This window comes from Nyctibius grandis, chromosome 16 (genome assembly GCF_013368605.1).
Source record: "Nyctibius grandis isolate bNycGra1 chromosome 16, bNycGra1.pri, whole genome shotgun sequence".
In the NCBI taxonomy this organism is placed as follows: domain Eukaryota; kingdom Metazoa; phylum Chordata; class Aves; order Nyctibiiformes; family Nyctibiidae; genus Nyctibius; species Nyctibius grandis.
The window spans coordinates 2,954,962-2,977,991 of record NC_090673.1 but is presented as its reverse complement, the minus strand read 5'-3'; the positions used below and the strand labels follow the sequence as shown (position 1 = coordinate 2,977,991).

The 23,030-nt window shown below is 39.5% G+C and overlaps 1 protein-coding gene across 4 annotated transcripts in view; it reads left to right on the top strand.

Annotated features, from left to right (window-relative positions):
* SEC16A (SEC16 homolog A, endoplasmic reticulum export factor) overlaps positions 1-22,563 on the top strand; it is a 30,034-nt gene extending 7,471 nt beyond the window's left edge. Inside the window, exons 3-31 of one of the 4 annotated variants that reach the window (XM_068413808.1) lie at positions 489-634; positions 3,579-3,664; positions 4,603-4,738; positions 5,523-5,721; positions 6,996-7,050; positions 7,820-7,962; positions 8,555-8,616; positions 8,872-9,010; positions 9,268-9,510; positions 9,856-9,953; positions 10,442-10,523; positions 10,716-10,833; positions 11,076-11,187; positions 11,475-11,580; positions 12,061-12,201; positions 12,314-12,427; positions 13,028-13,232; positions 13,428-13,676; positions 14,405-14,493; positions 15,511-15,558; positions 15,744-15,899; positions 16,102-16,179; positions 16,407-16,463; positions 17,144-17,255; positions 17,587-17,724; positions 18,387-18,487; positions 18,844-18,918; positions 20,499-20,573; positions 20,897-22,563. In XM_068413808.1, the coding sequence (XP_068269909.1) occupies positions 489-634; positions 3,579-3,664; positions 4,603-4,738; positions 5,523-5,721; positions 6,996-7,050; positions 7,820-7,962; positions 8,555-8,616; positions 8,872-9,010; positions 9,268-9,510; positions 9,856-9,953; positions 10,442-10,523; positions 10,716-10,833; positions 11,076-11,187; positions 11,475-11,580; positions 12,061-12,201; positions 12,314-12,427; positions 13,028-13,232; positions 13,428-13,676; positions 14,405-14,493; positions 15,511-15,558; positions 15,744-15,899; positions 16,102-16,179; positions 16,407-16,463; positions 17,144-17,255; positions 17,587-17,724; positions 18,387-18,487; positions 18,844-18,918; positions 20,499-20,573; positions 20,897-20,965 (3,432 nt within the window). In that variant the 3' untranslated portion in view covers positions 20,966-22,563. Of the gene's footprint in view, positions 1-488; positions 635-3,578; positions 3,665-4,602; positions 4,739-5,522; positions 5,722-6,872; positions 7,051-7,819; positions 7,963-8,554; positions 8,617-8,871; positions 9,011-9,267; positions 9,511-9,855; positions 9,954-10,441; positions 10,524-10,715; positions 10,834-11,075; positions 11,188-11,474; positions 11,581-12,060; positions 12,202-12,313; positions 12,428-13,027; positions 13,233-13,427; positions 13,677-14,404; positions 14,494-15,510; positions 15,559-15,743; positions 15,900-16,101; positions 16,180-16,406; positions 16,464-17,143; positions 17,256-17,586; positions 17,725-18,386; positions 18,488-18,843; positions 18,919-20,498; positions 20,574-20,896 lie in introns of all 4 variants that reach the window. The other 3 variants (XM_068413807.1, XM_068413805.1, XM_068413806.1) reach the window with 3 other exon arrangements.
* Positions 22,564-23,030: the final 467 nt, after the last annotated feature.

The following is a 23,030-nucleotide window of genomic DNA, read 5'->3' as shown; positions in this document are numbered from 1 at the left end:
GATCAACATTCAGTATAACATTCATGTGAAGTATTTAATTGTAGGGAAAATGCAGGTAGCAGTAACAAAACTTAATTACAAAGATTATAAAAACTTAGTTGCTAATACCCATTCCAGTTGGCACAGATGTCAGATGGTAGCAATTTATTGGGTTCTTTGGAAAAAGTTGGCAGTTGTAACTGTCTTAGCTGCCCAGGTGTTCAGATTCGGTTCCCATCTGCTGCCTGAATTATTGATGGTTTAGCAGAGTGACCAGTATAATGGTTGAACTGCCTTTAGTCCAGACATAGTTTTTTTTCTTTAGTTTAGGGTATTAATAGACTTGAATATAACTTGCCACAATGGTTATCGAAAGCTATACTGTAGTCTGTTGATCTGCATCTCTTCACGTATCATGGTTGTGGTGTGTATGGCGATTTGTTTGGTTTTAAGAGTTTATTCTTGGAGGTGGGATGCCTCTTACTTTACATGTCAACCTCTTTTCCTAGGAGGATAGCTATGGACAGTATGACCCACGGTACAGACACTACGACAGCAGCAGCACTGCTTACATGGAGCCTGGGAGCTATCGGTATTCTGAGCCTGAACGTCCTAGTTCCAGAGCTAGTCACTGCTCTGACAGGCCCCCTTCCAGGTATGCGATTCCTAAATTGAGTAAAGATGTGGTAAGCCCTGGAGCAGTGAGTGTAACGATGCCTGTTGGAGTTTTCTAGCATAAGCCGCAGTGAGGAAGTTCAAAAACTCATTGTGTGCTGCCATAGGAACGGACGGTATCAAATGCCGTGTCTGAAAAGGGCACTGACACAATTCCCCAGTCTTTTCTGTTGCTCAAGCCTTGTTACTCCTTTCATTCAGTTCTCTGGGTGGTTTTTGGTGTTTCTGCCAGGCAGGAAGTCACTGCGATGGGCTCGGTGCTGAGGTTAGCTCTTTTTCACGTGTGCTGTGAAAGAGCAATGTAGGCCATGGGTTTGTTAATACTAGTTTAGTTTCTGGCTAACACTTAAGCAGTGGCCCCTAGTTCTGCTAATAAATAGCACTTTTTCCCATTGATCTGGGATTTGCCTTGTGGGCATAGCAGCATGTGTAGCCTGCTGATATACGGTGTTTCAGATTTTCAGCAGAGATGATTAATCAAGTGAAAACATCCTGGTGCTGTGTCAGGTTAATTTGTCTGATGATTACTTCAACTGTGTGCAAAAGCTTTCTCACAAAACTCCCAGACTGTGGTCCGTATAACATAGGTACTCTGTGGGCATGTTTCACCCGCTGACTTCACTAGAGGTTTTGACACAGGTTGCACATTAATTAGGAAAACTTAAAAGCCTTGGTCTGTCTGATTATATGAAATAAAAAAATTGCGAGGGAAATAATGTGTTCAGATGGTACTTGCAAATATTAAATAAAAAGCAGAAATGAAATCTCTAATTTCTTAAGCAAGGAGCAGCAAATTACCTTCCAGGGTTTACTGCTTTCTGGTGATTATTGCTTTAATGATTTGTATGAACTCCAAATTAGTGACAAAATGTTACTCTTGCGTTATGTGGTGGATGGGTTTGCAGGTTTCCAAGAAAGAACCCCAGTTATCTGTCTGGAAATGATGAAGTATTTATTTTGTAGTATTTATCTGTTGTTGGTAGTTCACTCATGGAGCAGTCTTCAATTTAAAAATGTAACATTTTACTTACCACCTCTAGAAGACTATAGGAGGTGTATACAGGCCTTGAGGAGTGCAAAGCAATGGCTGTAGCTGGATGTGATACATTCACTTAAGAAGATGATAAAAGTTAAGTGCACTGTGAGATCTTGTAACGAGATAATAACCTCTAGTAGCACTAAGATAGCACTGTTCCTGGTGTGTACTCTCATGTACTATTTTTATATGAGCTTGAAATTCCTATAGGTGGCATTGGGCAGATCAAAGCCTGTTACAAGTAGCTCTGTCAGTGTTGATGTGTGACGTGCCAGCACAGTCAGATGTGGGCTGTGGTATGGTGCTGGAGGGCAGCAGAGCCTAAGGGTGGCAAAGGCAGTGTGATGGTGTGTCTGAAACTTGCCCTTAATGTACCAGTATTGATGATGCAGCTTTGTAAACTCTGTTTGGGGAGGGCAATAACATCTTTCTGAAGGAGACTGAGAAGACTGGGTGGGTGGATAAACCTGATCTGATAAGATCAAATCTCCTCCTCTGCAGAGGTAGGTGCTGCGTTAGCAAACTTCCCACAGGTCGATCCAGTGAGGAGCATTGCCTGACTTGCTTGGCCACTTTGGAGTTTGCACTATCAGTTGTACGATCAGTTGTAGAGGAGCATGAAAGTTCCCATTGTCCCACATTGGCATTAAATATCTTTACCTCCTGTGTGTATGTATGCATATGTGTGATTGTAGTGTATATACACATGTATATACATGTGTAAAATATACACATAATGTGTATAAATATGTGTACGTACGTATATGTAGGCACCCTACATTTTTTTTGTCTAACGTTCATCTTCTAGCTTTTTCAGAAGTTGTGGGATGGTGTCCTAAAAATGGCACATAATAAAGGCTCATGATTTTTTAAGTAATGTCCACGTCTTTCTTTTTCCATCAAAAGTAATGTGATTCGTGCAACTGCAAATATTCTAATTATCTTTTGTGTATGCGCTGACTTACTTTGATGTGTTGATTTAAGTCAGGTTCTTGTGCTTCTTCTCTTTATTTGGACAGTCAGTATTCTAACATGGGCTCTATAAATGAGTATTTTCTTCTATTCAGTCCTCTCTATTTGCTCAAATGACAAACAAGCCTTTCTGACACGCTGCTGTCCATCCAAGCCTGTTGAGAAGGGTAATAACCTAGAAGATGCCTGCAATTAGTTGTGTAGTGGTGTGCTCTGTTACAATTGCACATCAGTGCTAGCTCATTTGTTCACTGAAGTATTAAATGTGAGGGTGTGCTAACACTCAGAACATTGCTGCATCTGCTGAAAAGCTGAGATTGAGAAACAAACTGAGTGCAGAGTGAAAATAAAGCGTTGGGCTTACAGTAGTGCTAGCCCTGCGACGTTAGTGTTCTGTGTGCTTGTCAGCTGCAGATTGGTGTCAGCTCTAAGTTGAACAAGGTGATACAATATTCAATTCTTTGGCCTGACCCATTTTCATGACCTCTTCTCCAGACCGTGGTCCTCTTTTCATCACCGTAAGATGTGTAACAAAACACTGAGGGAGCAATTATTTCATTACTTGTTAAGTTACTGGCTTCTCTGTTGAGATAGTTCAAAGAATGCTAATTATAGCAGTAGTTTTTGTGATTAATTGTCTGTAAGTAATTAAACTTATCACCAAAGCAGTTTACAAAAATCACTGAATTATTGTATGGCAAAGGGGTGTCATCTTTATATGGCACACAATAAGTTAGTGATATATTGGTTTGTAAAGTCTTAATTTTATGATTCCTTGATTTCCTGTAAATGCATTATTTTAAATATGAAACTCTGCCTAACCAGTTGTGGCATATAGTTCTTCTTATCTCCTGCTGACTTTAGAAGAGATCGAAGGAGGAATAATAACTTTTTATACCTGTGTGCTTTCTTTCAGGCAAGGGTATACTGAAGATTATTACACAAAAAGTGGATGGAGTGATTATTATCCAGGCTATTACCCAAATTCATATGATTATGGAGGTAAGGTGTCAAAATGAACTCTGATTTTTTTCTATAGAAAATTGCAGGTTTAAACGAAAATTTGTGGGGAAGAAGAACTTTTAAGATCAGAGAATTATTATATTTTTCCATGTTAATAAAACTGATATCCTTTCCATAACCAGCAAGAATAAAGTTATAGTTGCTGAAAATTGATCTTTGGACCTACTTCGGTTCTTCATACCATGCCATCCTTCCTGTATGTTTTCTATTCAGTAGAAGTAGTAAATAGAAAATAGTTTTCCTCACTGCCAGCCTTCTATTTGCCTTTCCATTGTGAAACCACACCATTGCAAGTCTACAAAATAGTTTTCTTCAATGTGTTGCAAGCCTGTCATTCACCGGGGTGTATCCTTGGTGTGTAACCTGCAGGCAGACTTCTGAAATAAATTTTACGTGGGAGTAAACAGGAATCGACTCCTGACTAGAACTTAGTTTTGTCCGTAATTATCTGAATGCTCCCAGAGACATACTGACGTTGGTAATCTGAAGATAATTGCTTGTATAGTGCCTGGGAGGATTTTGAGCAACATCTGTCCACATCCTGAGACATTTAGCATGATGCTCTGAAGACCTATCCCAAAGATTCTGTTGATATTTGCTGAGTTACTGTCACGTTATGATTGAGTTTTCCATTTGTTGGAAGAGATCTATCTGATGGTAAAACTGTCCCTTCAAGAGTATCTAGCTAACTATAATAACCATGTTTCTCTGAAAGGTGTGAAATTGATTTTTTTGGTTGTTTTTTTGTTTGTTTTAATTAAAAATGAGTGGACATATTTATGTAGCTTTAAGTACATTATTTTGGTTTTGCTATATGCTTCAGGACCAAATCAGCAAGTAGTTAAAGAGCAAGGAGTAGAAAAAGGTTATAAGCAATGGCTTCCAATACCTAAACCATTTCTTTTTATTTTTCAAAGATCCAAGTCGCTGGGAACGTTACTCATCAGCATATGACCCCAGATACAGAGATCCTAGAAGTTACGATCAGAGGTATTGGTATGATGCTGAACACAACCCTTACCAGAAGAGAGAAGCGTATCCATACGGCAACAGGTTTGTCTGTTCAATCCACATTCTCGCAATGCTCTTTCCAGACTTAGGGCAGCACAGGGCCTGGGTACTGATGGTGATCAGAGAACTAGTGTGTATGTCTGAGTGAAGGCAGAGAATCTGGTATTGGTTTCTTCAGGGCTGAGTCCCCTATAGTCAAATGTGTCACCAGAAAATTAAGTTGTGGCAGTAAGTGTTAAGGCAAAGACTGAGGCTTTACTTGTGCACTAACAGAAATACTACTTTATTTGTTGAAGATCTACCCCAAAGCCTTCAAAATTTATGAACTGTTGTGATAGTTGTATCAGGTATCAGAATTTTGGGGTATTGTGCAGCTTTGTAAGTAAAATCCTCTCTATTCTCTAGGAATGCAGATGCATCCTGTAATAGACTATTAAAATGTGGCATTACACATGTTTCACATGTATATGTTGCTAGTCCTTTCTGTAGCTTTAACATAGGTCATTGAGGAAAAACAGATGAGCTGTCACGTCACTCTTAAGAAAAGGATTTAAGGCAGAAGGACTTGTTTTCAGGCTGGATGAACATTCTGTGGGTTTTCCTATAACAGACTCTGAGTATGATGTTGGTCTTGAATATTCTGGATGAACTTCTGAAGAATGTCCGTTTGTTTACTGTAATAAAAACCTCTATCTAGGAAATAGTCTAAAAGCTCTTCTGAAGTTAGGTACAGTTTTCTTCTTGACAGCTATGCAGCGAAGTTACTTCCCTCAGGGATATGGGTGGCTGTGTTCATTTGTGCTTTGTATGTTTCTGTGTTCTTCAGACATGACCGATATGAAGATAACTGGAGATACGATCCTCGCTTTACTGGAAGTTTTGATGATGAATCTGAACCCCACAGAGATCCTTATGGTGATGAGTTTGACAGACGCAGTGTCCACAGTGAGCATTCTGGTCATAGTCTCCGTAGCTCCCGCAGTGTTCACAGTCACCAGAGTAGTTTCAGCTCTCGCTCTCAACAGGTGAGTTTCAGATGGTCACATCAAGTGTTCTTTCAGCTGAGTTAGGTCTTTCTCTGTGTTAGGGGTGGGTGAAACATTAGAAAGATGGAAATACTTCTGGGTTTAGCTTGGGGAATGTGTATTTTGAAAACCTTTATTCTGTAAGTGAAGGCTGTTTTGTAATATAGTTTTGAACTTAATATTTATCACAGTTGTCAAGAGAACTTTAACCAAAATCAGCACTCAACTGTGCAAGTTGCCACACACACAGAAATGGAAAATTTCCTCTACTGAATCCATTTGCTGTTTGTGAGAACTTTGCCCTTACTGTGCTTGGCTGTAGTTGATAATGTGTCTGGCTTTCAGTGTTACATTGTTTTTCTCATCACAAGCATGAATTCTATTACTGAACTTGGGATCTGTTAAAAGACTAACTCCATATTTGTATGATGCTATTTTGACTTTAAAAGCAAAAACCAAATCTAACTGTTTACTCATCTACTTATGCCATAAGTACAAATACCTGAAAAACACAGAGAATGTTCGGGTAATTTTTGAGGTATAAAAATCTTGTCTTTGCTAGTGGAATGTCATTTTAGCTGTAGTCTCATGTGTTGGTTTATCATGTTTCTTGGAAGTTTACGTGATTTTCCAGTCTGAACTCCGATTCATTTAGATATATTGGAAGTAACATTGGAGATCATTTAGGCATTAATCTTTAGGCACCTGAAGTCATTTAGGCATTCATCAGGTTTAATCAGTTGAGATTTTCAGAGTGTTACAGCAGAGGTTAACATTGATTCTGCTCCATAGTTGCTGATACAGCAACACTTGAACCTGTAACTCATTCTATAACGTTAATCTTCACACAAGCACATAAACATTCTGTCATGAGAGAACTGAACATACTTGATTGTGAACAGATCAGATGGTAGTAAAAGCACTAAGGGAGAACACTGAGATGTCTGAGTGATCTTTTATAGCCTATTGCTGCAAGTGTCTGGCAGGGTAGCTCTCTCAAACGCAGTGATGTACTAAGCCTGGTTTAAGAGGAGTGTACAGAATCAAAGCTAGCGGGGGGAATGCTTACAGTCTTGAGTCATGCTTGCAGTACTGCTCGCTTTGTGTAACTTCACGCTCTCTGCTAACAATTACTAATGTGATCTATTTAGAGCCAGCTGTACAGAAGTAATCATGATCTAACAGCTAATACGTATGAAACTACTGCGCAGGCAGTGTCGCTCCACACAGATTATCCATATGGCGGATACGCTGCTAACTTTGATGGACAACAGCCTTTTACAGATTATGGCTACCCGACTGAAGCTGGATGGTCAGCTGTAGAACAAGGTATTGGCACCACTGGGGGAGGAGGAGGGAAGGCACTGTGCTTGTGACGTTGTCTACCAGTAGTAGTTTGCACTTCTGTTAGTATTTGTAGTGTATGAGATGCTTTTCATGTATTCGTTGAGTGTGTTAGCAGGAAAAAAAATGCTGTTTTGCAATGTATGTACACATGAACAAAGTTTTGATTCCTTTTCAGTGTAAGGATAACTTGCTTGCTGAAACCTGGGTGTATCACAGAACAGCAGTAGCCAGACTGTTTGCTATTAAATACTGCATGCTTCCATTTGTAAATGTCTTTTTAGATAGGATTTTTAACTACGCTGCTTGTGCTTCATGGGGAATGATTAAAGTTTAACGTAAACTTCAGGTTTTTCTGTATTTTTTTCTTACCTTTCAGTGTGGAACAAAACACTGTTTCTCTGGAAAAGCTTTTCCAGAGTATTTTGAAGTATGTTATTAGCTCTTTGAAGATGTGTCATGTATTTGTACACAGATCACAGAAATGTGTCTTATACAAACAACCAAAGCCCCTGCATTGAAAAAATAAGTGGATTTTAAAGTCTTGTAGTCTAGTTTTGTTCTTGATGCAAATCTTCAGAAGATATTTGGGACTATAATGGAACTGAATAATTATTGCTTATAAAGTTTAGCCAAATAGAATGGCAGGGTTTTTTCCACTATACTGCAGGATTACTGAGTTGGATAAATACATCAGCAAGTTAGTTGCAAGACAGGTTATTTGTACTTACGTTATCTTTTCTTGCCATTTCAGCACCTTTAAGGCCCTCAACACCTGAGAAATTTTCAGTGCCTCATATTTGTGCTAGGTTTGGTCCTGGAGGCTTCTTAATAAAAGTGCTGCCAAACCTACCTTCAGAAGGACAGCCAGCTCTGGTTGAAATACACAGCATGGAGGTAAAGTTTAAAAGAAAAAAGGGAGGTGGTAGAATACAGGTCTTTCTTTTGGAAGGGGAGTAGGGAACTTGGATCTATAGCTTCCTGACTTTTTTTATATGTCAACGCATGTATCTTTATTTTGGGCTGTAATAGTAAGTAAAACAGTAACTTTAAAAATTCTTTTCCTCTGGGAGATGATGTAGTCATGATCAGATCATTCATCTCCTTATAATTTTGTAAAATATCACTAGAAGGGAGTTGTACACAAGTACTAGAACAGCATCAGGGAAATTATTGGACTTGGCAGTGTTAGGTTTATGGTTGGACTCGATGATCTTAAAGGTCTTTTCCAGCCTAGATGATTCTATGATTCTATTCTATGATTAAGGAGATGTGAGGAAGATTTTTATATTTTCCTACAGAATGACTTCTGTGTAAAGTAGATTTTATAATTTGTTATTGTTGTGCAGGTTGCAAATCACCACATGTATTTTGATAAGAGCAATAGGCTTGATTATAGTGTGGGTTATGTTCAGGACTGGGGTTTTTATTGTTAAAAAGCAAAATGCATAGCTATAAGAATTTCTTGTGGTTTATATTTGTGTTTTAGACCATGTTACAACATTCTCCAGAGCAAGAAGAGATGAGAGCATTTCCCGGTCCTCTTGCTAAGTATGTTCTTACAGATTTCAGAAATAACTTTCATGCATTCAGAATGCATTTCTTCATCAAACTTTTAATTGTCTGCAAATTACAGGATTTAAACTGACTTAAAATATTTCTCTTAAATAATAAATAAGCTGACTTAAAATATTTGACTTAAATAATACATGAGCTTTAAATCCTCACACTAATCACAATAATGATCTGAATGGTTACATTTGTGTTCTTAAAAACTTTTTTCTTTTTTTCTTTTCTTTTTTTCAGGGATGACACCCATAAAGTGGACGTTATTAATTTTGCACAAAATAAAGCTACACAGTGCTTTAAGAATGAAAATTTAATTGACAAAGAATCTGCAGGTCTGCTTTGGGACTTTATTGTACTGTTGTGCAGGCAGAATGGGGTAAGTCACGCTGCTTGAATTTTTAGCTATCCTACAATATTTTATACACAAAATGGTATTTATGTAAAAGACAGGAATATGTGTATAGTGACTGATCTTGGAATAGTTCACAAATTGATGGAACAGGTAAAGTGGTCATGTGTTCTCAGGTGCTCAGACGTGCTGATATTCACACGTTGTTGTTGAAGTGATAAATAAAATGAAGGCAATGTTGAAATAAGGGATTTTTTTATTTTTGTTTTTCTCTACATGTACAGACTGTTGTGGGAACAGACCTGGCTGAACTTTTGCTCCGAGATCATAAAACAGTGTGGCTTCCTGGGAAGTCCCCTAATGAGGCAAATTTGATTGATTTCACTAATGAGGCTTTGGAACAAGTGGAAGAGGAATCTGGTGAAGCCCAGCTATCATTTCTTACTGATAATCTTAAAACTGCAATTGACAGTCTTGAGAAAGAGACAGAGAGATTCAGAGAGTTGCTGCTTTATGGCCGCAAGAAGGTGAATGTTCATACTGTTGTTCCAAATACTGCATGTGTCTTATTTTGTTTACTTATTTTTCACAAATCTTAGAGCTCTAGGCATGAGGTAAAATCATTTCTGCAACTTGCAGTGCATATAATATTCAATGGCACTGCACTACACTCATATGGAAAAATGTTATGTCCTACGGTTTATAATATAAAATAAAATTATATTCATGTGTTAGCATTTGATCTGAACAAACATTTTTTCATTCAGTCGCAAAGTACTACTGTAAAACAATCATTGTTTATCTGAGTAGCATGTTAAGCTATTCCCAGAAAACTGATTTCTGTATTAATTAGGATTTCTGTGATTAATTAGGATGCTTTGGAGTCCGCCATGAAGCATGGTTTATGGGGTCATGCTCTGCTACTTGCCAGCAAAATGGACAGCAGAACACATGCAAGAGTTATGACCAGGTACTGTTTTGCTTGTTGATTAGTACAATGTGACTACCTGTTCTGCTAACGAGGTAGAGACTTGGTGCTCAGAAACCTTAATGTCAAAATCATGAGTTATCCTTAGTAGCTCATGCAAGAATTATGCTTTAATTTTACCTGTATATTCAGTTGTCATCTGTTACTTCTTATTCTGGGGCCTTCTGGCCATAAATTAAACCTGAGAAGTTATCCTATGCCACTCATTCTGTTTAAGTCAGCTGGCATGGGGAGAATCCTGAGGTGTTTCCTGGCTTGGACTGAGCTATGTCAGAGCGGCAGATCCAGTTAACTAGTAATGTTTTGCTTTTGAACGTTATCCACTGGGCAGTTGCTTACTCAGCATAGTATCTTCAAACAGCACTTCCTTCTCTTAAACTAAGCTAGATTAACTGCCACTGAGTGTTCAAGTACATTTTAACTGCTTACCCCATGTTTGTGTTTTGTTTTTCTGTATAATGTCTCTGTAGGTTTGCCAACAGTCTCCCAATTAATGACCCTCTGCAGACTGTTTACCAGCTGATGTCTGGAAGGATGCCAGCTGCATCCACGGTAAGATTCAAGTGTGAGCTGTGGTCGAGACTGAAGAGGTACTGCAGTGAGTAGGGTAGTTCACAACAGTAATCTTTCCATGTGCTTTTCCTAGAATTGTCAGATCAGTTGTTTTAGTCCTGTTTAGGTTGAAACACTTACCCATGCAGAGCTTCGGTCACTGATTTGACTAAATAATTCTTCTAATTTTAGTGCTGTGGAGATGAGAAATGGGGAGACTGGAGGCCTCATCTAGCCATGGTGTTATCCAACTTGACCAATAATGTGGACTTGGAATCCAGGACCATTGCTACCATGGGAGACACTCTTGGTAACTCCTGGGGAATGAACAGGGTGATGACTGAAGGAAAAGCTTTCTGAAAGCTTTAATTACTCAGCTTGTTTTTTTGAAAACAAGCAGTTGCTGTGTAAAATGTGAAGTGAAACAGTTTTATATGGGCATGTCTCTATTGTGGAGGTATTTGAATGCAAAGCCAAAACAACACAGGACACTGAATTACAATGTGCCACAAAGAGGAAATATCCTGACTTCTGTCGTTTATTTCTCTGCAGCTTCTAAAGGCCTGCTGGATGCTGCTCATTTTTGTTACCTTATGGCCCAAGTTGGTTTTGGAGTTTACACAAGGAAGACAACAAAGCTTGTCCTAATTGGATCAAATCATAGGTTTGGCTTTCCTTTTTTTTTTTTTTTAACATGACTTTTTAGATGCAAAAACGAAAGCTTAGTGGCTTGAGAGACTGAGTTGCACTGCTCTACTCATCATCACTAGCAACAGCTGGTTTTGAGATAACTATTTGATGCCCTGTCCTTGTTTGAGGAGTAGAAGTTACTGATACTGTGTGTCTAACAGAGCTGTGTTTCTGACTTTCTGATTGACAGACCTGTGTTTATTGTCAGCATGTATAATCTCAATGTTAAATTAATATTTTTCCTCTCCCATTCCCAAATAGCTTGCCATTTTTTAAGTTTGCCACCAATGAAGCCATTCAAAGAACAGAAGCCTATGAATATGCACAGTCCCTAGGAACTCAGCCTGGCTGCTTGCCCAATTTCCAGGTGAAGAGCCATTTCATCTTTTTTTAACTTGGCAGGTTTTATGTGAGGTTTTTGTCTCTCGTGTGCTGTATTCAGCATAGCAAATATTTTATCCATTGAAACATGAAATATTCATGGATAATGTAGTGCAAGATAGCTTTTTTCCCCTGTTGTCGCTTAAATCTCCTTTTTGCATTTTTCATCTATGCATTCTGAACTTCTGAATTTTATATTTCGTTGTTATTGTAACTATATTCCAAAAGAAAAATCCAGCAGAATTTGCTGGTGCTAGGTGTAGACAAGTAGGTGACTTCCATTGGATACATTGGGTGGAAGAGGAGAACTTAATGCTTTTTCTGTGGTGTTTTTTTTTTTCCTGCCTAGTATAGATGTGATAATGGGATATCTGAGCCTTCAAATGAAATGACAAATTGCCTTTCATTTGATACTTCTAAGAATGTTCTGATCCCTTGGTTTATTTCACCTCCTTGCATTCCATAGGTTTTCAAATTCATCTATGCTTGCCGACTAGCTGAAATGGGACTTGCTGCTCAGGCTTTCCATTATTGTGAAGTGATTTCCAGAACTGTCCTTAAAGATCCACATTACTATTCACCTGTACTTATTGGCCAGCTAATCCAGGTAACATGAGGAAGAATTAATTTGTGGCTTCATACTGTAGGTGGTAAGCTGTGGTTAGAGTTGCCTTTTGTTGGCTGGTTAACTCAAACTTTACAATGATTTCTTTCTCTAGATGTCATCACAACTCCGCCTGTTTGACCCGCAGATAAAAGAAAAACCAGAACAGGAATCTTTTATTGAACCTCCCTGGTTAGTAAGGCTTCGCCATGTGGATGGACAGATCAAGGTACAGAATGTACTTTTCAACATGAAGAATTTGCTTTTAAGGATAAGTGTAAATCCATTTTTAATGGTTTTGTTTATGCTGCTAATTACAGAAACATATGGAGTGACCTTAAGATATGTTCATTTCATAAAGTGCAAGTGTTATGATTTAAACTAAGTGGATTTATCATACTTTAGTGTCCTAAGATTCAATACAGAATAGTTAAAGGGTGGTATACATTATATGAGACAGGCTTTTCTTAGTACTGTAATGCAAGTCCTGCTGGAAGCAGAGGATCTACTTGCCAGAAAAAAAAAAGTCGTGTGTGATTTAGTGTAGCTAGATTGTAACAGAGTGGAAATAAATACCATTTATTTAAAGAGATATGTTAGAAATTTGAATCTTGAGCTAATTAAGCTTCCATTTAAAAAGCAAACAAACAAAACCACTTTAAATGATTTGGTTGAGCTTGGCCTGCAAATGGCTGACAGCTCATTTTTTGACTAAACACTAAAAAAACCTGTGTGCTGTTTTTACTCTTAAGATTTCCTTTGCTATGTGTTCCCTTAGTTGTGAGTTTAATGTCTGGTACAGTTAATAAGATCTTGCTTTTTTATGCAGGAGGGTGCAATAGCGTATAACACAGACAGATCCACCCCGCCACCGTACGCGTGCAGCACACCAAGCTCTGAATTAGACCGTGCCAGTCAAAGTGATGGAGCAGGAGTGGGCCGTGACATGGGTCCAGGCACTGAAAACGCATTGTTAGCATCCTTGTTACCCAACATGACTCAGCAGATGCAAAGTGTGCAGCTGATGCCTTCAGGTTAGTGTTTCATATCCTTCTTCATGACAGAGAAAACAAACATTTGAGGTTTCTGGTATAAGAAACCACTTAAGAGAGTGGTAGAAACAGTGAAATTTCACTTCTGCATTATATCATTTTATTCATAGGGTAAAGAGTTCACACACTGGAGTTTCTGTTTGGTTATAACTCATTAACTTTTTTTTTGTGCTGTAGTACCTCAGGCTGTCCTTGATGGGTCAACTGCTATGATTCCTCCTGGTGACCAGGAAGCTGTCCGAAGTGTCCCTTTCTATTCAGTGGCTTCTCAGCCTGTTGGTCCAGGACCTGGCTTTGCACCTCCAGCATTTTCAAGTCCGTATGGAACTGAACCATCACCACTGTATTTAGGGTCAGCACTACCACCAGGAGGACCACCACAAGAAATTGAACCACGGTCAGAAGAGCAGACAAACCTGGAAACAGGTCTGGGATCTTAGTAAACAGCTTTCCTTCCTTTTAAGGGGAATGAAGTATTTTGGGGAATAGTGCAAAATATCTCAATATTTAGAAAACAGTAAGTCAGGTCTTGGGTAATGAAATTTAAAAACAACATGTAAAGGTACAGAAACATTTGTGGAAAGTTATAGTATTCAACCTGCTTATTTGGCTTAGTTTAAAAGAGAGGTCAGACTCAGAAGATTATGATGTAGACCCTAATAGGTAATTTTCTGTATCACGGACTTACTGAGTGCACTGGGATTGGCAGTTCTGTTTGCAAGGTCTGTGATTGGAGCCTCAGGGATTTCTGCCTCTGGACACCAGCCCCTAGGACCATGATAAGTTTTAATTCTGTGTCAGCAGAACCTGACATGTGTGAAGGCAGGCACACACAAGTTCAGCAGAGCTGCATTAGAGATGTGAGGAACTTTAAACTGCCCCATACTGATGGTTGCATCCCTCAGCTTGCTCTGACCCGTGTTTGGAACAAACATAATAGCCAAGTAGGAGAAGAAAAAAAATATAAATCACTGCAGTGATCTAAAGCAACTGCAGTTCAGATTCTTTAAAAGACCAGGTTCTTTCTGGCACAAAACTCATAACAGTGAAAACTTTTGCCTTAAAAGTGGTGGTGTGGTGTTTGGGGGCTTTTTTGGGGGGGGTTTGTTGTTGTTGTGTTCCCCCTGCTAACATAATCTAATTTATTTTTTAAGGAATGCAGAGAATTGCCCCGGAGTCTCCTTCACAAAACTCTTTCCCTGAACAGAGAGAGGAGGATTTCTATGGCAGAATGGCTAGCATGGTACCTTTATTTCATGCGTCTCTTCACCAAGTGTCAGCTGTGTTGCAGAGCTTTGCAAACATGAGTGTATTTGGGCTCCATCTTGCTCTTCAGCAAGACTTGAAGCTTGTTTTTCTTTCCTACTGTCCTTCCCCTTCAGTGGAATAAATAACGAAGAACTAGTAGAAAAATTTTAGCCATAATTTTCTTCTCTAAAAAGAATTTTTTTTTTTTAAAGAGAGAGGGGGGGATATCAGACTGTTGTCTGAAGAGTTTAATTTATCTTTCTCTGCCCTGCCTTCCTCTCCCATCTCCCAGAATGATTCCCCATAGCCAGAAGAACTTGTAGCATACATCAGCAAGTGAGGCACGCAGGCCCTAAAGAGCAGTTCTGTGACTGAGTTTTAAAAGCATAGTATTGACTATCACTTGGTCATGACTGGAAATGTGGAAGGTGGTTATCAAAATCCCAAACCCCTTTGTAAAATATATAGTATTTTAACTGTTTAAGTATCACTGAAGTTGCTATCTCCTGGAAGTTAGCTTAGACTCTTGAAGTGACAATTGTTTGAAAGAATTAATATAAACATTTTTAATAGGGATACATTTGGCAACTGATAAAGGATGGGGAGACTTTTTAACTAGAAGTTAACCGTACTTATAGAAGAAACAGGTTTGGTTTTTTTTTTTTAATTATACTTGAGTTGCTATATGAACATTAGAAGAAAAACCTAATGTTAGAGGGGGAAAAAAATGCAGCAACCACGCCCTGGTGCAGCATTTTTATATCTTTCCTCTGGTTAGCTTGCACAGCAGTGCCCTGATGTAACTCTTTAATGGACCAATTACATGATGGTGCAATTACTTGGCCAGACTTCAGCTCTTTTTCTGCACCTCCTACGTGTCAGAGGAGATAGAAGTACCCAAATAACCAGCTCAAATATCTTGAATTGTGTGTGGGAATTTTTGATAAGAAGTGAATGTTGTGTCAGATGTTCAGCTGCTTATTAAGCATGTCCTGGCTTTATATCTAACCAGGCACCAGGACGAAGATCCAGATCTGCATCTCAGTCTTCAGCACACATGGTATGCCATGAGCAGGCTGTTTTCTCTCACTAAATCTTCATTCTTATTTATGTTTATTGTTTATGTGGTTTTGTATCTCTTCCTATTACTAACTTTTCAAAGAAGGAATTTGTGTAGCAAGATGAAATGTAATCTATCACTCCAGCAGTGACAACTTTGTACTTTCTTGTGTATTTGTAACACAGGGCTATGAGCGAAGGTCCCGAACAACTTCAGAGTCCTCTGCGCATTCTGTGGGACGAGAGAGAGCCAACTCTGCAGCAAAACAGCCTTCTCCTTCTCCCTCTATTCCTGTAGGGAAAGAGACTAAAAAAGACAAAAAGGAGCCAGCACCTAGAAAGGTAAACTTTCTAAGGAGGGTAACTATAGCCAGAGGAGATTTAAGAGGTCCTGACTAAACTGCTTCTTGCTATTTATTAGGTGCAACTCTGGGCTCAGAGTTAAAGTCCCTAACACAAAATGAATAGTTGCATGAATATTTCTTTCAATCTGCCTGTAAAGACAGTGTTGAGAGAGTTAACTGATAGATGAATTTCTTTTTAGACTGGTGCAAACTGGCTTCGCTGGCTGATGGGAAAAGGAAAGAATGAAGCTCACCTTCCAGATGACAAGAACAAATCAGTAAGGCCCCTAAATCACAAAAACCTGTATACGTTTTAATGTGTTCAAAATGTTTTCCTGGATGACAGATGAACATTGTTTTGACAAGTAAACAAGTGTGTGTAAAACTTTCAAGATTATACTTGTTACAAGACTAGCTTTTTAAAAAAAAGTTACAGGTTTGGTTGGGTTTTTTTGGCTTAACAGTTGTGTTTGAACTCCTAATCTTGACTGTTATTTCCTCGTAGATCGTTTGGGATGAACAGAAACAACGCTGGGTTAATCTGGATGAGCCAGAAGAAGAGGTAAAAATCTGAGGACTCATTATTTCTCCAAGTGGAAAACTGAAATCTGTACTGGCACACGATTTTCTTTAATCTATTATTGGCTCTTAAGAGTTGCCTTTTACTGAATTTGGATTAAAATGTGCAACATTTTCTCAAACTAAGGAATGGGTTATGTGTTCTTTTAGTCTGTATCCTTATGGAACCATTTGTATCTTTAGTTGCTGGTGTGGATTCAGTAATTGCAATCGAATTTACGAGGGAATTTATGCTAAACTTAGCCCAGTATACCTCTTCATAGAGGCTGACATCACCTAGGCAATTGCTTGTTAATTGATTTGCTGCAAACAGAATATAGGGGGAAAAAGATAGGAAGAGTCTATAGTTTTGAAAATGTGATGCATTGTAAAGTAAAGAAAATCACACATCCTTGTCATTCAAGGATCTGTCTCAAAACACAAATGATAAGAACCGCTGTTGTAAATGTTTCCTTTTAGAGTGAGCATAGATGGGTTGTAGAAATGCCACTTAACATTAGTTATAAGATAGAAGATGAGGAATACTGATCTGTACTACAAGATATGTGTCTGTATACCCAATTTTATGTGCTCTGGAATAGGTAAGGAAAAGAAGTCAGACTGATACTTGGTTTAAAACTCTCAGTCGATAATGTGGTCGGATTTCTTTTGTTCTCCCTGCAGAGTAAGCCTCCACCGCCACCTCCAACAGGATTTCCTAAAGTTCCTCAGACTGTTGCACCTGGACCTGGAGGCCCACCTAGTGCCCCTGTCAACATCTTCTCCAGAAGAGCAGGTAACAGACAACACTGATGCCTGAAGTACGGAAGACTTCAGATTTCCCTTGCATAAAATGCAAAGGCAGAAGTTTTGGCTTCTCTGGACTTGTTTGGGAACAGTTGGCAACTCAGTGATGTCATGGAGCTGTGGCTATTGCTGGCTTTGCCTGTGCCTAGCTCCTGCCCTGCGATTGCTGTCACAATTGTGACTTGGCTATTATTGTTTGTATCCCCGGAGCATTATTTTCTGATTCTGAAAGATGGCTTAACCAGCAGACTGTTCAAAATCGATGTGGGGATGACTAACACAAGGCTTATTTCTATTATTTCTGGATTTTTCTGTTTTAGCCGGAAGCAGAGCCCGTTATGTTGATGTCCTGAATCCAGGTGGAGCAAAGTCAAGTGGTGCTCTTCCTGCACCATCAGACCTATTTGCCCCCTTGGCACCAATGCCAATTCCTGCGAATGTATTTGTTCCAAACTCAGGTGTGTCATAAGTGGATAAAATTGTAAGGAGGTTGTATGGTTATTTATGGCTATGTGGTTATCTAAGTCACTTTTGACAGTGTGTGTCTAATGTAGCCTTTAATGAACATTTAAGAATGTTAAATCTCATCAACTCCAATTTGTTTTAGAAGTAGAATCAGTCTGGGAACTGTAGTAAAACAAATGGGTTAGTAAAGCCCAGCCCTGCATGCTGCAAACAAAGGGGTTCTCTTTTTTGCCTTCCCCCACGTGGCAGAGTGGCTAGGCCATCCAAACACCAAAATTTGAACTGCAGTATTCCTGTGTTGCTCAGTATCTCGTGCTCACTTCTGACGCCTGTTCCTAGTTCCAGGATTGATATTTGGGGAAAGAAAGGGAGAGGTCCTACCTGCACACTTGCCTACTGCCTTGTTTTTTCCTGCTTTCACTACATGCTGTGTTGCACCAAGGTTATCTGTATGAACTGTGTGCATCTCCTGCTTGCACACTTGTAACAAGCCTGGGGCATCTAGAGACATTAACACTGCCCTCTTTAAATTACCTCTTTCCTGGGAGAAGATTGGTATTGTAGAAATTTGGTTCTGCTGATGTCTCTGCTTCTCATTCTGTGAAGTCAGAAGCCCTGGAATGGTGTGTTTGGCTAAATCCCATTTCCTTTGTAGTTCCAGGGGAACCCCAGCCGATGGAAGGGAGTGATGCAGTAGAGCACACACCAGCTGCAAATCAAACCAACCCAGGTCCTGCTGCAGCTGTTGAACCAGAGGTGGGTTAGAAAAGAGTGTCTTGTATATCTAATTCAAACTTCTGATTAAGAAACCCTCATGATTCTGAATAGTAGTTTTGTAGCCAGAGTAGGTACAAAGCATGTTGTTATACGCAAACCTAATGCCTACATTTTAGTTAAAAACTGGAGAAGGGAAATGCAAGTGAAAATGGAAGTGGGAAGCCTGTGAGAAGTGACCAAAGGGACCAAGAACATAGGAAGTAGCCACAACACTGTGTGTTCCACCTGGCTTGGTGTATTGTGATGTTGTTTTGCTTCGTGGGATCAATAATAGCAGAAATGTGAAATAGCATCATAGTAACAGAGAGTAACAAAAGTGCATTGTTTTTCTGTAGTATTTAAACCCTGCAATCCTTCCTCCTGGATCTGGACTGCCTGTTTCTAACCCTGATGGCTCCCAATCAGGCGAGGTAAGACTTGATTCAAAGTGGTTAGTGATGACCTGTGCAGCATATTTTAACCATTAATTCATAGTGGACTTAACATGGGCCATCTAAAACAACAAGTAACGTGATTAAGTTGCTGATAACTAGCCAAGATGGAATCATATGACTGCCTCCAAAATTGTACAGAAAAACCCCTCTGAGTCCATATGAGAAGCTCAGCCTCCATGCCATACATTCTGTACTGTGATCACTTTTTTTCTGTATAAGTAGACTTTTGCAAGCCTTTTTCAGAGTAAAATGTCAATAGCAGTTTGAGGATCTCTTCTTGCCTCCATGCATGCATATAATTTCACTAATATTAAGTGCAAGACACAAAGAGGAAAATAGATTGCTGTGTGCCAGGCAGAGTAACATTACTTTTGTTCCTACTAAATGTTTTCTATATCTACATAATTTTGTGCTTTAAGAAGTCCTTTTGATTTAAACTAACTTCTGGCTTTACATTTTTTTTAACTTGAAGTTGGTTTAACCTTTGGCAGTGAGACTTTTTAAAATTAAATAAAACGACTGAAAGCTTGGGGCAGTGACATGCATGACGACTTTTTTATTTGTGTTTTTTTGTATTTGTGTGTTCTTGCTGTTTTGTAGCTTTCGCGCTCTAGTTCAATGAGTTCATTATCACGTGAAGTAAGCCAGCATTTTAATCAGGTACATGTGGCTGGCCATTCTCATTTATGTTAACTTATTTACTTTTCCCCTCTTTATTTTGCATTTGCTCAAATACTTACTAATGCTACTTTTAGTCATTTTCCCCTCTTCTCATTTCACAGAAGTAACATTGTCTAATGATGTAGTGTTCCTTTCAACGCTCAAACAGGGTCTTCAGATATTTTGTATTTATGAGAATGCTGTAATCCAGGCATGCTTTTTGTTTATGTTTATGTTCCCAAGAGATTCACTTAGTAATTTTGATCAGCTCTTTCCTGGGATACCAAAGAAGTCAGTTGATTTTAAACAACCAACCAACCAAAAAAAACCCCCAAAACCTCCTAAAAAGACTCACACAAGCAAAACCTTGTCATTCTGCTGGTGCCAGTCTCAAATTGGTAGTAACATCATTGCCTGTTTCATCTGCTAAAGCCCCTGTAGGAATTAAAGGAATGCTTCATCTCTGCTGTAAGTCCTAGTACTGTGGGGTCACCATAAAGGGGTGACACAAACTCTTCCTGATATTTCTTAGTAAAGCAAAACTTGTCGTAGAATGTTTATTTGGGGGCAAGTCCTAAGGCCTACTAACAAAAGCAGAAGGTACTAATTGAGTGAAGCCGCACTGGTGTCTTGTTTTGGTTTTGCATGCTTTGGATTTTCAGAGCTATTTACAGTTTGTGCATGTGACATTGTTTTGCCAATTCCTACATTAAGCAAATAATGTTGAAGATACGGATGCAAACTGTACCAGCACTTTTTGCAGTTATTACAATATGCTGCGCTCTTCATATTGTTGGCATTATTACTGTGAATATTTTCTCTGTGTGACTAAGCAAATCACGTGTGAGGCAGTGAAGCTCTGCAGTTCTGTAACTCCAGTATTATCTACTCCCCAGCCTGCCACTGTACCACCTTCAGGGGGACCTTCAGCAGGAACAGTACCGTTCTACAATCCTTCACAATTTGCACAAGTGAGTAAAGGCCTCATCTTTACTTTGAGCAAAACCATAGACTTGTTAGCCCTGACTGTAAAACCAAGTCGTGAAACGTTGCTTGAGTAAATCATAGTCATGCTGAACCTTTCTTGTTTTAAGTGACCACAGGCCACACCTACCTTTAACAACTAACTTGGTGTGGCCTTAAATATCAGTACAAATTCTGCCTCTTCTTCTCTCAGGTGCCTTTTGAACATAGCCTTGGTGTGCCTTCCCCCACCTCCCCTTCATCCTTACAGGGAGATAGTGCAGTCTGTCACTTTTACAGAACATTTTTTATTCCTGTTCTCCTTTTTCAGTCTCCTGCAGCCACTGGAAGTTCAAGGCTGGGAAGAATTGGACAGAGGAAGTATCCAACGTTGAAGTAGAATACAATGGCTTTGTATTTGGAATTCTCACTCATGTTCTGAGTGTACAAAGAACTGTTCAACCTTACGGCACATGGTACCAGTACTAGCTGCAGTTGACAGGACAGAAATTTAATGATGGGTGATTTTTTTTCATGGGTCTCCCTACTTGCACCTCATCTACGCAAATCATTACCAAACATGAAATATATGTAACTTTTCCTTTTTAAAAAACCTGGCTCGACGTAGCTTTGCTGTGATAAAGAATAGACACGAGGGAGGAAATAGTTGCTGTCTGTTACAAAAACTATTTGTAAATTGCATAGGCAATTTATTCCTTATTTTAAACCTACTAGTGTGACCTTCGAAGACATAGTTTCAGGGATTCCTTAATTTCTGAAGGATGCTCCCCTCCCAGCGGGGGAAAAACATGTCCACATTGTAACATAACGCTCTGTGGCCTTAAGAGGACCATGCACAATTGTAACGCTTCTCAAACAGGACTTGGTTTGTCGGTGTATGAAATCAGAGGTGTTCATCTGGGAAAAGCCTCGTGCTGGTTTGTTTTCTGAAGGGGGGGAGGGAGCCACAGCTCATCCAAATAAATTGACCTGTATTGAATGAAAACTGTGACTGTAATCTAATACTAAATCGATTTGGATCTTACCTAGTATGTATGTAGTTTGTGGTTTAGACTACTTGTAAAGCAAATTGTATAGTCTGAAAGAAGCTCTCTGTATAATAGCCGATGCTGTTCTATTTGACGAGTGAGTGTTCTTTTAAGTGCAATATGGTTACTTGCTTTCTCTCGAACTGCTGGCACTGTACGTTAAGGTGGTAACAGCTTGAAAGTTGTTTTAAGTCTTTCCTGTTGAGTGCCAGAATCAGCATAATACTCTGTTCTTGAATTTCCAGTACTAAAATAACTAAGGTCTTAAATAGCTAACAGCTGAATTTCAAACATACTAAAAGTTGACGGATTAGACCTATACCGATGGACTTTAAAATCTTTAGGTTTAATATAGGAAATCTTGAAAACCATGATATGCAACATTCATATTCACTGAATGATCTGAATTATCTGCAAAGAGAGAAATAAACTTTAAATATTTATTAAATCATTAGGCCATATTTTATTTAGAACTTGCCACCAAACTATTTGATTTTACTTGAATTTCTGCCCAGGAGTAGAAATAATGTGAATGTGAAATTGCCAGTGTTGGTCCCCGATTGTTTTTTTTCTTTTCCTGAATAACGCCCACCCTTGTGAGATCTCGGTAGCCTTACGCCTGTCCTAAAAGGTTTGTATGTAGCCGAAGTACAGTGCTCTTGGGGGATTAGAAGAAACCTTTGCATAATGGTCCGTACTCGATTCCAGACGTGGTCAGCAGCAGTCGGTCTGGTTTACTTTTCTATAATTGAAACCTAGGCAGACACTTGGCTTTCCTCTAGTTCAGCCAGGCTGCTGATTAGTTTCTTCTTTCAGTAGAGACTGCCAAACAACTTAATTCCAGAAGGCTTCCTTTGAGCTGGGAGCGGCTATCTTTCCTAAGTGTAAGATTTGACACTGTAAATTCTTAAATAAAATATTTTGCGCTCTGGAGCACTTTCACATTTTACTACTTCTTGTGGTTATTGCTTTAGCGAGCTGGGTGAAGGAGCCTCTCCTGTAAGTTTAAATGGATTATTTCCAAAGAGAGGGAACGGGAGAGCGCTCCTCCCGTTACCCCAACGGGCATCAGCTGCCGGTTGTACCTGAGTGTGTTCATTGAAACGGCCAAAATTGAAGCTGTAGCCTTAATATAAGTAACTTTTAATTGTTTTTAAGTGTAAAATGCTTTGCTTTAAACTGCTTCTTTGAATATCGCCTTAATCTAGAGTGGATCGTGACGGTCGTGGGTTTATACGATTGATTGATCTATCGCTCTCCCAGGGCGGGGGCCGGCGGGGCGCTCCTCCGGCCGCCAGGGGGCGCTGCCGCGGGGCGGGCCCAGAGTCGCCGCCGTTGCCGCGGCCGGGCCGCGGGCGCGCAGCGGGGCCGGGGCGGTCGCCACCGCCGCCCGCTCGGCTCGGCCCGCGGGACCGG